This window comes from Leptodactylus fuscus, chromosome 9 (genome assembly GCF_031893055.1).
Source record: "Leptodactylus fuscus isolate aLepFus1 chromosome 9, aLepFus1.hap2, whole genome shotgun sequence".
Classification (NCBI taxonomy): Eukaryota; Metazoa; Chordata; class Amphibia; order Anura; family Leptodactylidae; genus Leptodactylus; species Leptodactylus fuscus.
In genome coordinates, this window is record NC_134273.1 from 63399619 (window position 1) to 63413826 (window position 14208).

General features: G+C 41.4%; 1 protein-coding gene across 1 annotated transcript; it reads left to right on the forward strand.

Annotated features, from left to right (window-relative positions):
• The first annotated feature begins 90 nt into the window (after window positions 1–90).
• HENMT1 (HEN methyltransferase 1) lies at window positions 91–13230 on the forward strand. The gene is made up of 7 exons (XM_075286232.1): window positions 91–137; window positions 4505–4617; window positions 4834–4946; window positions 6748–6882; window positions 10015–10197; window positions 10687–10864; window positions 12635–13230. Exons 2-7 carry the CDS (start codon window positions 4531–4533, stop codon window positions 13067–13069), a joined length of 1131 nt encoding a protein of 376 aa, XP_075142333.1. The 5' UTR covers window positions 91–137; window positions 4505–4530; the 3' UTR covers window positions 13070–13230.
• Window positions 13231–14208: the final 978 nt, after the last annotated feature.

Sequence of the window (14208 nt, forward strand, 5' to 3'; positions counted from 1 at the left end):
ATCTTTATTTAAATGTTAGGTAGAGCACAGCGAGTCGGCGGGGACTCGTGGTTTATAGTAGAGACTATGGCGTAGTATGCGCGCAGGGTTTAGTCACTTTACTACAGCGGCCTTTGCTTACCCGTAAACCGAGCCTGGTTAGTTTCTAGCTGCTGAATTCACCATATATTGTTTAATTGCGCTTAGCTCTGAGTGTGACCACGTGTTTTACTGTATAGAGCTCTAGTAAAACCGAGGCTATGTTCACATGTCGCGAGTTTTTTTTTTTCTGTTACTGGATTGCAGTGCGATATTGTGCCTGTCATGGAACAGGCGCCCAACAGGCCCCTTTGACTAGGTTCACACAGTGCTACGTTAATCAACGCCTGCATGCGTTTTCCACTGATTAGCAGATTATAATATGCATTGCAGTTGACTTGGACGTTTTCATTATGCCAGTGAGCTAGAAGTTTTCACTTTGATGGCTGTTACCACTATTTTATGCATACAGTTTGTGCAAGCCCTGTTTAGGCTAAGGCTCCAACGCTGTGGAAACGCGCTCTGTGTTGCAGATTTTTTTTTGGGAAGAGCCAAAGTCAGGAGTGGCTTCAAAAGGATTGAAAAATATAAAGGAAGCTCTTATGCCTGGTTCACACTGGCGTTCAGGTGTCTGCCCTTTGGGTTCACTTGGGGATTCGAAAGTCAGAAACCCTGACTGCTTTAAAAGCTGTTCCATGTGGAAACCTGCAGCCCCCATAGACTATAATGGGGTGCACACCCAGTTTCGGGGTAGAGAAAAGTCCTTCTTACAGGACTAAGCGGAATAGGGGGACAGAGTCTCGTACGGAGATTCGAATGTGAACCTATGGTTAGATGTTCCCCTTCGGAGGCAGCATAATCTGCAAAAAAAAACCAAACAAACTACGTTTTCATTATGGGGGGCCTCACCCTAAATGGGATTTCTGGCCCCAAATGGATTTTTTATACTGATGACCTATCCACAGGTCAGCTCGTCTATGGCTAGGTTCACATCTGCATTGGAGTGTCTGTAGGAGATTCCACCTAAAATCACCAGACAGGTTCTGCAAGGAAAATTTTTCTCTCCACTGGTTTCAGTGAAAACCCAGTGGACCTCATCATAGTCTATATAAGTGTAACCACTTTATAAGTGGACAGGATTTCAGACTTTTGGGGTCCCCAAGCGAACCCAAAGGATGGAAACCCGAACGCTAGTGCGAATCTAGCGTTTTGTGTTCTGTGGCGGACCCTACACAGCTCTGCTGTTAGGGCAGCCTCTGGGTGCCAGAAGTGGAGCCTGCGCAGGCTCTTCTATTAAGTGACACAATAGCCCTGCACACTATACATCGTATAGCAGTGATTCTGTAGATTTGCAATGCTGCTTCTATTATTTGAATAGGAGACTGCTGTAACTTTCAGCAGCCAGAACAGCTGATCTACGCAGGGTCCAGATGGCAGATCTCTACAGATCACATACTGATGACCTATCATGTGGATAGTTCATCAGTATGAAAAGTCCTTTGGGGCTGTTCTTGTTGCAAATTTTGTTATGGTTTTTTGTGCAGGAGGAAGCTCTATAAGGGCGAGTTCACACGGAGTTAACGGGCACATATATATATATATATATATATGTGTCAGAATGTGAGCGCTCAAAACAGATCCCATTCATTTCAATTTATCGTTACGGGAGTATAACTCGTGTAATTTTGAGGCCGCCTCAAGTTCTGATCCAAAAAACTGTGAAAGTGTGAACTAAGCCTAATTCCTCCTCCAAACAACGCCTCACCATACAGTCCTGTAGTGAGGCATTTTTAGGAGGACCAAAAAACTCCATGTGAATGCAGCCGAATTCACACTACATAAACGCCAGCTTATTCTGAACGTAAAACACGTTCAGAATCAGCGGCGTATAAAGCAGTTCCCATTAATTTCTATGGGAGCCAGCATACGAGTGCTCCCCATAGAAGTGAATGGGATGTGCTCGCGTGTACGACTCGGCATGAGCAGAGCTAGCCGTACACGCCGGCACTTCCCATTCACTTCAATGGGAGTGCTCGTAGTGAAAAAAGCAGCCCATTTATTTGTATGGGGAGCGCTCGTATGCCGACTCCCATAGAAATTAATGGGAACTGCTTTATATGCCGCTTATTCTGAACGTGTTTTACGTTCAGAATAAGCTGGCGTTTACGTAGTGTGAATTCACCCTAAGGCTAAGATTTACTAAGCCAAATGCACCAGATTTATGATGAGTTTTGCACTTTTTGCATCTCTTCATACAGTTTTGACAATGTATTGTAAAGAAACAGCTTAGTGGGGTCATAAAATGCATTTTTACACACGGCCTGTGCCTCTGTAATAAATTAGGCTCAGCTTCTGTCTTGTGTTTAATGCTATATAATTTCAGGACGTATTAATACATTTCCCTTCTGTGCTGTCTGGATAGGAGTTGGTTAACTCCTAATTTACACCAGCAGTATAAGGTTAAGTTCACACAGGGTTTTTTGGTCAGGATTCTAAGGGTGCATTCACACTGAGTAAACGCTAGCTTATTTTGTAGAGTAAAATTACACTTGTAAATTTTGCTATACCATTGACTTCAATGATATTTTTTTACATGTGTAAAAAATACGCCTGTAAAAATACGCTTGTAAAAATACGCCAGTAAAAATACGCCAGTAAAATGTCATTGAAGTCAATGGGATAGCAAAATTTACAAGTGTAATTTTACTCTACAAAATAAGCTAGCGTTTACTCAGTGTGAATGCACCCTCAGGCCGTATTCTCAAAATTCTGACCAAAAAGACAGCTCCCTTTGAAATCAATGGGAGCCGGTCAGGTCTTTTTTGGACATGCTCATTCTTCTGGCCGATTTGCCTCGTGAATCGGCCTGAAGACACTCCCGACTAGGCTCATTCATTGGGCCTAATCTGGAGCAGAGTACGTGACTGGATGCCATTGCAGTGCACCGGCATTCAGTCGCGGCTACCCGTTTTTTTGGTCCGGAACCTGAAGTGGCCTCTGCCTCAGGTTCTAGGCCAAAAAACCCTGTGTTTACCCAGCCTCAGGGTAAGTTCACACTTAGTTTTGAAATCAATGGGAGCTGTTTCTTCCGGCTCCCGGAAAAAGAGGCAAGATGCTCATTCTTTCAGGTGGATTCGCCTCGCAACATCTGCCTGAAGACACTCCATCCCAACTAGGCCCAATCATTTGGGCCTAATCCGGAGCGGAGTGCGCGACTGGATGCCAGTGCAGTGCGGAGGCCAAAATACGCAGCTACCCAAATTTTGGCCTCCTCCTCAGGTTCTGGACCAAAAAACCCCGTGTGAACTTACCGTAAGGCTGGGTTCACACCAGTGAACCCTGTTTAGGTTTTTCGTCCCCGAATCCGCTTGAAAAATGCAGAGAGAGAAGTCCTGCAAACAGAACATTTCTCTCTGTTTTTCAAATGGAAACCCGGCGGATTAGTGGATCCGAAGAACAGAAAACCAAATGCTAATGTGAATCTAGCATCAGGAGTGCAACCCCAACTCATCTACACAAACAACTGCACCAAGTGGTATTGTGGCATTTTGTTGTAGCATTATCTATTCTTTATTAAAGGGGTATTCCCATGTTGCATACTCACCAGTCTTCGCTGCTGTAAGATCTTTCTTCCTGCTTTGTTGCGTCATTGGTGGGCGGGGTTACATATGCAAAGCCAGCGGCGGGATGACGTCACTTCTATGCCGCTGGCCCTGCGTGCGCGCTCCTGATGCAGCTAGGCATCGGACGTACAGCGAATAGATGGTGAGACCAGTCAGTTCCCCAGCCTTCACAATGCCAATACAGACCCAGCATCCGCTATAATAGAAAGGCGGATGCCGGGGAGGGGTAGACGCCAGCACAGGTGCCTTCTACATCGCTACGCTCCTGCCCTGCATGAAGCAAGCAACGGCAAGAGCGATGCTGCTATACTGCTCCTCCCCCCCCCCCCCCCCACAACCATCAAAGCATAAAGCCTTATAAACTCTCCCAATTATTTCTGCACAGTATACATGAAATCTCTTGAATTACATAAAAAGATATGTATACTCTAGTATACTGTAGTTGCTTCCACCAGAAGAAGGCACATTAATTCCAGGAGAGCGGCCATGTATAGTACTTTACAGGTACGTTATCCGAGATCCACGAGTCTCAGTATCAGATCACTGCTGTTCCAACATCCAGCCCCCACGCCGATCGGCTGATTTGGTCTCCGAAGCCGTATACAGCTAGAAGCAGCTCTGGTGCCATTAAGTTGAATGGGAGCAGAGCTGCAGTTCTGCGGCGCCCCTGAATGCCTTGATCTTTTAATCCTATGCAACCTGAAGCACTGAAAGGTAATCTCCAAAAAACGAAAACCCATTTATGCCTATCACTGTATGGTTTTCATCTCACAATGTAATATAAAGGTAATCGTTTTGGATGCCAAATATCTGCAGTGTTGTATTTGTCCATTCTGGAATAAAACTATGCTTTCACATTGCAGCTATCTATGAGATATCTTTAAAACACATGGAGCCAATTCGCTTTCGACCCCCACTTTATGAACAAAGATACGAATTTGTGAAAACTTACATCAATACTCACAAACCGAAAAAGGTTAGTATTTCCATCTATGTTTTCGTAGTTAAGGCACAGCAGGAGGTTTGGATTGGTAATATCATCTGACCTATAGTTTAGGCTGGGCGGTATATATTCCAACATGCACAATTTTGGCCTCACCTTTTCGAGTCCAGCCTTCTACCATTGCTTCTGTTTAGGAACCACTCTTGTTTTTGGCCAATAACCAGGTGGACTTTGTGTTTCCCTATTCAGGTTGCAGATTTGGGTTGCAGTGAATGCTCATTGCTACACAAGCTGACATTTTGGGACTGCATTGAAGAGCTTGTTGGTGTGGACATTGATGAGGATATATTGAAAAGGAAAGGGTAAGTGACTTTTTCTACATTTAGGAAAAAGAGGTATAAAAAGAACTACTCTATAAATCAGTTCAAAAAATGTTTTGGGTTAAATTGGATTTGCATCTTTGGTGCCTGTAAAGCCTTGTTTTACAAATCAGAAGGGGCTCTGGTGCCCTGACTGTGCGTCATGTCAGGAAATAGGTTTTTGTACACAAGGAGAACATTCACTTTTTGTACCTACAGTGAACATTCACTTTAAGAATTAGCTGCTTTTTAATTGGGGCCAGGTTAAGTTTCCCAGCTCTGGGGTGACTTAGAGTTGGTTCACACTAGCACTTGTATTCCGTCTGCAAGGAGTCCGCATGGAGACCCCCCCGAACGGAATACCAACGCTAATGCAAGGGCTGTGCAGTTAAGCACACGGAGCCCATAGACTATAATGGGCTCCGTGTGCTTGCCGTGCACTGCCCGCACAATTCATTAGTGCGGGCAGTGCGCGGCAAGGACACGGAGCCCATTATAGTCTATGGGCTCCATGTGCTTGCAATTGCGTTTGCATTCCGTACGGGGGGGGTCTCCATGTGGACTCCTTGCAGACGGAATACAAGCGCTAATGGTGAGGAATTTGGAATTTTCCACGCTGAAATAAAGCCTCCTATTGATTTCAATAGGTTCTGCTAGCTTTTTTTTTTTTTTCCACTAGCGCCATATTTTCATGTTGCTTACAAAAAGTGCTCGTCACATTCGCCATAACAGTGCCAGCTACAAGCCATCTCATTTACTCCACATCTATTTCTGCTCTTCTTCAGCCCAGTACATCTTCCCTGGTGTGTACTTAGACACACAATGTAATTGCTATATGTGTATGTTATACAATTTAATTTCAGATTTTATTTACTTATTATTATGGCTAAGAGTAAAACATCTGACAATATCTGCCTAGTTTCCCCAATATATAAGGGCACCAGGGTCAGATGCACAGTGTTGCACTTAATAGATAAAAAGCAATGATACATACCCATAAAACTATATTTATACATCACTAGCAGAAGGACCCGGGTACGCACGGGTATATTTCATTTTTTGTTTGTGTAGTGGCCCCATAAGAATAGGTTGTTTGCTATGGAAACCTGGTGTAAAGCTGTGTGTATGTGTAGATTAAAGAACCTTTTCCATTCCGTTTCCATTGGTTCATAAGCATCATGTGTATCTCAGTTTGGATATCAGTGAAAAACCTGGGACCAGTTGTTATGGAAACCTGGAGTAAAGCTGTATGTATGTGACCTTGTGTAACATTGTCATCCACAGCGCCATGCCCCTTTAAAGCTGACCTACAACAGTGAAGAAAAAATGGCTGGGTTGTTATGGAAACCTGGAGTAAAGCTGTGTGCATGTGGAGACTAAGCACCTATTAGCTTCTATTGGCTGATAAGGGACATGTGACTGTGTGTATGGCAGTTGGAATATGAGTGAAAGACTTGCAGGCTTGTATTGGCTAGTGTAGGTCATTTTTTGTGAATACTGTATCTCAGGAACGGTATAGAGAGCTGTGACCCAGTCTTAAACCTTCCCAGGCACCTGATGTACCTGTGTGCCAAATTTAGTGAGGATCGGTTTAGTTGTTTGGTCATGCATAAAGAACAGATAGATAGATAGATAGATAGATAGATAGATAGATAGATAGATAGATAGATAGATAGATAGATATAAATCAGTATCTATCTATCTATCTATCTATCTATCTATCTATCTATCTATCTATCTCCGACAAGCAGCTACCATTAGCATACTGTACATAGTATTCGTTGTGATCTGCTTTTATCATTAGGTATACTTTAAGTCCTCTACCAATCTATTATTTGGAGCCACTGGAAAGATCACTGACTGTAACTTTGTATCATGGTTCTGTATCTGAGAAGGATCCTGCTCTGCTTGGATTTGACCTAATAACTTGCATTGAGCTGTAAGTACATATAAAAGCTAGATATAAGATTGTGCAAATGCAGATAAAGTGTTATATGTTCACTATTAGCTAGGGTAACTACAGTCCTATGAAAAAGTTTGGGCACCCCTATTAATCTTAATCATTTTTAGTTCTAAATATTTTGGTATTTGCAACAGCCATTTCAGTTTGATATATCTAATAACTGATGGACACAGTAATATTTCAGGATTGAAATGAGGTTTATTGTACTAACAGAAAATGCGCAATATGCATTAAACCAAAATTTGACCGGTGCAAAAGTATGGGCACCTCAACAGAAAAGTGACATTAATATTTAGTACATCCTCCTTTTGCAAAGATAACAACCTCTAGTCGCTTCCTGTAGCTTTTAATCAGTTCCTGGATCCTGGATAAAGGTATTTTGGACAAACAATTCAAGTTCAGTTAAGTTAGATGGTCGCCGAGCATGGACAGCCCGCTTCAAATCATCCCACAGATGTTCAATGATATTCAGGTCTGGGGACTGGGATGGCCATTCCAGAACATTGTAATTGTTCCTCTGCATGAATGCCTGAGGATTTGGAGCGGTGTTTTGGATCATTGTCTTGCTGAAATATCCATCCCCGGCGTAACTTCAACTTCGTCACTGATTCTTGAACATTATTCTCAAGAATCTGCTGATACTGAGTGGAATCCATGCGACCCTCAACTTTAACAAGATTCCCGATGCCGGCATTGGCCACACAGCCCCAAAGCATGATGGAACCTCCACCAAATTTTACAGTGGGTAGCATGTGTTTTTCTTGGAATGCTGTTTCTTTTTGGACGCCATGCATAACGCCTTTTTTTATAACCAAACAACTCAATTTTTGTTTCCAAAATGAAGCTGCCTTGTCCAAATGTGCTTTTTCATACCTCAGGCAACTCTATTTGTGGCGTACGTGCAGAAACGGCTTCTTTCTCATCACTCTCCCATACAGCTTCTATTTGTGCAAAGTGCGCTGTATAGTTGACCGATGCACAGTGACACCATCTGCAGCAAGGTGATGCTGCAGCTCTTTGGAGGTGGTCTGTGGATTGTCCTTGACTGTTCTCACCATTCTTCTTCTCTGCCTTTCTGATATTTTTCTTGGCCTGCCACTTCTGGGCTTAACAAGAACTGTCCCTGTGGTCTTCCATTTCCTTACTATGTTCCTCACAGTGGAAACTGACAGGTTAAATCTCTGAGACAGCTTTTTGTATCCTTCCGCTGAACATCTATGTTCAACAATCTTTGTTTTCAGATCATTTGAGAGTTGTTTTGAGTAGCCCATGATGCCACTCTTCAGAGGAGATTCAAATAGTAGAACAACTTGCAATTGGCCACCTTAAATACCTTTTCTCATGATTGGATACATCTGGCTATGAAGTTCAAAGCTCACTGAGGTTACAAAACCAATTTTGTGCTTCAGTAAGTCAGTAAAAAGTAGTTAGGAGTATTCAAATCAATAAAATGATAAGGGTGCCCATACTTTTGCACCGGTCAAATTTTGGTTTAATGCATATTGCGCATTTTCTGTTAGTACAATAAACCTCATTTCAATCCTGAAATATTACTGTGTCCATCAGTTATTAGATATATCAAACTGAAATGGCTGTTGCAAACACCAAAATATTTAGAACTAAAAATGATTAAGATTAATAGGGGTGCCCAAACTTTTTCATAGGACTGTATATCTGCTGAGGAGACTGTTTGTATTGCCCATTGTTTTTCTTGTGCAATTCTCCATGTGTTTGATGTGTCACATGACCCTCTTCCCTTTGAAAAAAGTAAAGTTGAATCCAAAATGGCAGCTTTGCAGATGGCCACCATGGGCATCACCCGGCCTCAAATGTCCCCCCCCATATACTAATATGCCACAAACGGTAAGGTGATATCAATAACCACTTACATTTTATCTGAGTGTATCCATAATTATGGCCCACCCTGTATAGGCTGTACAGAAAGGGGAGTTCAATACTGCATGAAATCTACATTGCTCAGTGACTCCAGCTCTCTGTTAAACTGCTCTAAGATAGGGTAGGACAAGTAAATTAAAGGGGTTTTCCCACAAAACAAGTTTTTCTTATCCTGGTGATCAGCCCTCCAGTGATCGAACACTATTCCCACTGGCCTGTGGATAGGGGATAGTGTCCATAACGAGTCAACCCCTTTAAATGACCTTATTTTTGGTTATTTTCTGATTAATTACCAAGTCCTAGAATAACCCCTTAGGCCCCATGTTGTGAAAATGCAGCTTTTTTTTTTTTTGTTGCAGATTTTGCTGTGTTTTTTTATGAGCCAAAGCCAAAAATTGCTACGAAAGTAATGTAAATTATATAGGAAATACTTGTACTTTTGTCTCCTGCTCAATCCACTAGTGACTTTGGCTCCAAAAAAACTGCAGCAAAATCTACTACAAAATAAACAGCATTTCACAACGTGGGGCCTCAGCCTCCAGCTTATTCATGCCGAATTCAGGGTCCCATGAATGCTTAGAGGGAGTGTGTGAGATCTAAAATGCCTTGAAAACCAATAATACTGTCATGTAGGAGCCTTTACGTGGAGTAGCAACTGACCTTTGTGAGTATAACCCAATGAAGTAATGGAAGATGCAGAGATAATCATCTATTTATCTCCATGCAAATCAGTTTGCAAGTGTATCAAGAATAGGCTTCATTTGCCAGATTTGGCTATAGACAGTCCAATGATATTTTAAGCCACATTGGGCTAAAAACACTGTATGACCACAAAGATATGCTTATGCACCTGTTGAAGGCCCCCCTACAGGCCTCTATTTTTGGTTTGGAATCCATTTTGTACCTGACAGACTCCTTTTAACTGCTCTGACTTTAGAGACTACTGATTTATTGCTAATCTGTAGGTGGCGCTATATGAAAAATTATATACACAATCTGCAGTAGGAAACCTGGACCTATGAATTCCTGCAACTGCTGCTGGGTTAGTAGATGAAGACACTGTATCTCTGTCAATAGATGTTCCTTACATTTTTCTTTTTTAAAAAAGGTAACTCGTTCTAGAACTTCACCCAGTTATATTTTCCAATGTACTTTTGCTGTGTTATAATCTGCTACATATAACTCTGCTTTCATATATTTGTGCATGTGAAGGATCGAACACTTGGAAACTGAAGACCTTGAAAAATTCCAGGACGTTCTGTTTGGTTTTATGGCTCCTAATGCTGCGGTGATCAGTACTCCAAATGTAGAGTTTAATGTCTTACTTTCTGAAAATCCTCGCTTCAGACACCCCGACCACAAGTTTGAATGGAACAGAAAAGAATTTCAGAGCTGGTGAGATTTCAGATTCATGTCAGTTCTTGACAATTAAAGGGGTTGTCCAATGTATGGAGCAATGTCTGGGGTAGTTGGGGTGGATGTAAAAGCCATACTCACCTGTCCCCTGTTGCTAGTAATGAACTAGTGATATACTGTATATGAATGATGTCACTGGTCCCTCTGTTAGACGCTCCTCCTCCTCCTCCTCCCTCCTTACCTATTCTCTACTGTGCTTACAGGGGCTAGAGGACTATACAATAGTTAAGTCAGCCCCCATAGTACAGGTAATCTAACTATGGTGGGAGGAGGTGAAGTAACTCTGAGATTGAGTGCCGTTCCAATCTTATGACACAGCTGGAACCCCTAGGTTCAGCACATAAAGGACCCTGGAGGAAGTAAGTGTTGACACACTCCCTGGATAACGTCTTTAATGAAATAAGGCATTTTTTTCTTATATATGCATTGTCAGTTGTTATGATTGAAACTTCTCTTTTGCTACCCCAGGGCCTTGAATATATCCAGACAATACAATTACACAGTAGAGTTTACTGGGGTTGGACAGGCAGAGCCAGAAAGTAAAGATGTTGGTTACTGCTCCCAAATTGGAATATTCAGGAAGAACTACACAGAGAGTGAAGCATCTATGAATGTAAAAAAGAGCTGTAGAAGTGTTTACAAGAGAGTAAGTATTATTTATTATGTTATAAGCTCCATTACATAGACATACTAGGCATGAATACCCAGCAGTGTTCTTACAACCGTCTGAAGGCATATAACGTCAGAGCTGCACGCACGCGCGTGCGTGTGTCTGTGCGCGTACACCTTCAGGCTGTGTATCTGAAAATCAGTCCTTCCACTCTCAATTCACTGTGAAGAGAGAAAAGAACCACTTCCTCAATTTACTGTCTTTCTGTCTTGCTTATCTAACATATCTATGGATAGACTTCCCTGGTAACAAAGGAGTGAACTGCAAATTAGCTAGAAGGGAGACACCTAGTGGCAGGAACTTTTGAGAGGTTTTTAAGGCTGCTTTCACACAGAGTTAACACTCCGCTCATTCTGACACGTAAACACTTTCAGAGTAAAACAGAATCCCATTGACTTCAATGGGTTTGGTTTTACGTGCGCTACCCATTGAAGTCAATGGGAGGCTTTTTTTACCTATTGCTTTCAATGTGATACGCGCGTATAGGTAAAAAAGCCTCCCATTGACTAAATGGGTAGCGCACGTAAGACCAAACCCATTGAAGTCAATGGCATTCTGTTTTACTCCGCTCACTCTGAACGTGTTTACGTGTCAGAATGAGCGGAGTGTTAACTCCGTGTGAAAGCAGCGTTAGGCATAAAACAGCTATTAGATGATATGAGACTAAGTTGTCTGAAACATCTGTGATCATTTAAATCAGTGGTAAAGTTCCTGTATTCTTTGGATCATGTGGATACTGGTTTTCAGACCCCAACAAACACAAAAGTGATGGTATACTGTACTGAAATTTTACGAGTTGGGAATAACTTTGTAGACACCTTTTGGTCCCATTATGTGAAATGCAAAAACGAAAAGAGAGATTTATCAAGGCTGGCGTTTTCATATTGCCTGGGCTGGCAGAGAGAGTGTCTGATTTAGGAGGCGGCAAATGTTTCTTCATAAATCAGGCACATCTTTTGTCAGGGCCGAGCTCCTGTACTGAAATCTGCACCGTAGATTGAAAATAGACAGTGTTCATAGTAAGTTAATAGAGAAACGCAGCAAATGTAAAACTTGTGGGGTTAAACTATCCAATTTCCCAATCCGCCAGGCTTCTTTCTGTAACCGTTTTTTTATTTCAATCACCCCTTCTGGGTCCTAATTTAATTTGATATATTCCCCAAATTTGAGTATTTCTATATTTCAAATATGAATGTGTTGCATAGGATGTAATAAAGGTGTATCCACCTGGTCTTGGATACTGCTGATATGTTGTGAAATGTGCCTCCTCAATTGTTGAATAATTTTGCCCACATATATCTCGGGCACGTACATTGGGCTGCAGGTGTGCGGTATGTTATCAACTGGCGAATTCATATTCAATGCCGTCGACCGGATTAGAGAACATCTTCAGTTTTGGAAAAAATTTACAATCTCTGCAGGGGAACAGCCTATGGTCATTGATCAGGTTGTTCCTGTCTCAGGTAGTGACTATGTGTGTGTGTGTGTATATATATATATATATATATATATATATATATATATATATATATATTTTGCTTCTACGGTATGTAATATTAAGTCTATAAGTAAGGACATCTTTGAGATCAATGCTAGTAACAGTGGACAAAACTTTTTTTAACTGTCATATATGGCTGTATGATGGGTATCAAAGGTACCTATACATCCACTTATTTTGTTCTTGGAAGATGGAGAGCTCTACATGCAAGTAATGATGATTTTTTTTTCTTCCTTGTATCTGAATAGGTTTTTCATGTGGTATATCCAAGCATACAAGAGGAAAAATACCTACGTAAAGTAGTACTGCGCATTGCTTTATCTCATGCAGAGCGTATGAAAACCAACTTCTTACATAATCTCTTCCCTGAAGATCAGGAAGAAAAAAACAGTATGGTGGACAATGAGAAGGAACCATGTGTAGTGTCAGGGTGGTTTTCTAGTCTCAAGTCTCCAGCAGAAACTGAGGAGTCAGTAGGTAAACCACCATTTCTGGAAGGAGATGCTGTTCATGTACCACTTGAAACTCTCTTTGCCATCCCAAAGGTGAAGGAGCTTTGTGGAAGCCTTGAAGTCCTCCAAAATATGATGACTGGAGAAGTTATACTAAGCAGTAATGGGAGCGCCATTGTATATCCGCTTCATGTAGAGAATGATTTGGATTCTGATATGAGTGATGCCTAATTTATTATGTTAGTTGCGCGCTGGGTGGTTGTTTCACGTGCTGGACTTTTTAGGTTTGTGTTTTTTGTCTGATTTGGTCCATTTTGGAACTGTTAAATGTGCATGCAAATATTTATTTTTATTATAATTTTACATTTTTTATTTTATTTGGCCATGGATAATTCTGGAGATATTTTGCACAATTGTGGCTGAACTGAGAAATACTAAATGGTCCTTATTGGCATCTCTCAGTTAGGGTGCTTTCACACGGAGTAACGCTCCGCTCATTCTGACACGTAAACATGTGTCAGAGTGACTGCTGTAAAACAGAATCCCATTGACTTCAATGGGTGCCGTCTTACACATTGAAATCAATGGGTTAAAAAGCCTCCTATTGATTTCAATGTGTAGCGCACGTAAGGCGGCACCCATTGAAGTCAATGGGATTCTGTTTTACAGCAGTCACTCTGACACATGTTTATGTGTCAGAATGAGCGGAACATTACTCTGTGTGAAAGCACCCTTACTTTGAAAAATTCATGAGTAACCAGTTTATATGTCTAGAAAAGTTTACCAGATAATACAAGTGAGTATGTTGTCTCCTGAACTATATAGAATGGCTCTCCATAGATCAGGGCTTCTTTTCCATTGAGTTTTTACCTTTATAGTTTGAAATCGCAAATATGTCAAGTAACTAAAAAAAAAACTACAGAAATAAATAAAAAAACAAAAATGCTATTTAACATAAATAAAACGATCATTAGTTGCCTTACAATCTATTCTATGGAGAATAATTTAGCAATGCCTATTAATTTTCTTCCTTAGCTGTATGACATTAAAAGGTTATTCCCATCTGGGCATGTATTGTTATATGAATAGGATATGCCATAAATATCTGATCCTCTGGGATCTCCATATTTGAGAATGGGGCTCCAATCATGCTGCAGGTGAATAGAGATGAGCCATGTGTGCACAAGTCTCTTCATTCACCTGTATGGGAGTTCTAGATGTAGCTGTGCAGGCAGCCTTACCTATTTTGAGAACGTCTATGTGAATGGAGAGACTCACAATCTCACCCCCAATCTCACCCCCAATCTATCACGCATTTATGGGATATATATTGTGGGGAATCGCTCAGATAGATGTTTGGTTGCAGTGCA

What these genes read in the sequence shown, in the direction of transcription:
- HENMT1 (XM_075286232.1), top strand. Translation starts at nt 4,531, where the DNA reads ATGGAGCCAATTCGCTTTCGACCCCCACTTTATGAACAAAGATACGAA. An exon ending in GATATATTGAAAAGGAAAGG is followed by an intron (nt 4,947 to 6,747) that starts GTAAGTGACTTT and finishes TTTTATCATTAG; the next exon opens with GTATACTTTAAGTCCTCTAC. An exon ending in CTAATAACTTGCATTGAGCT is followed by an intron (nt 6,883 to 10,014) that starts GTAAGTACATAT and finishes GTGCATGTGAAG; the next exon opens with GATCGAACACTTGGAAACTG.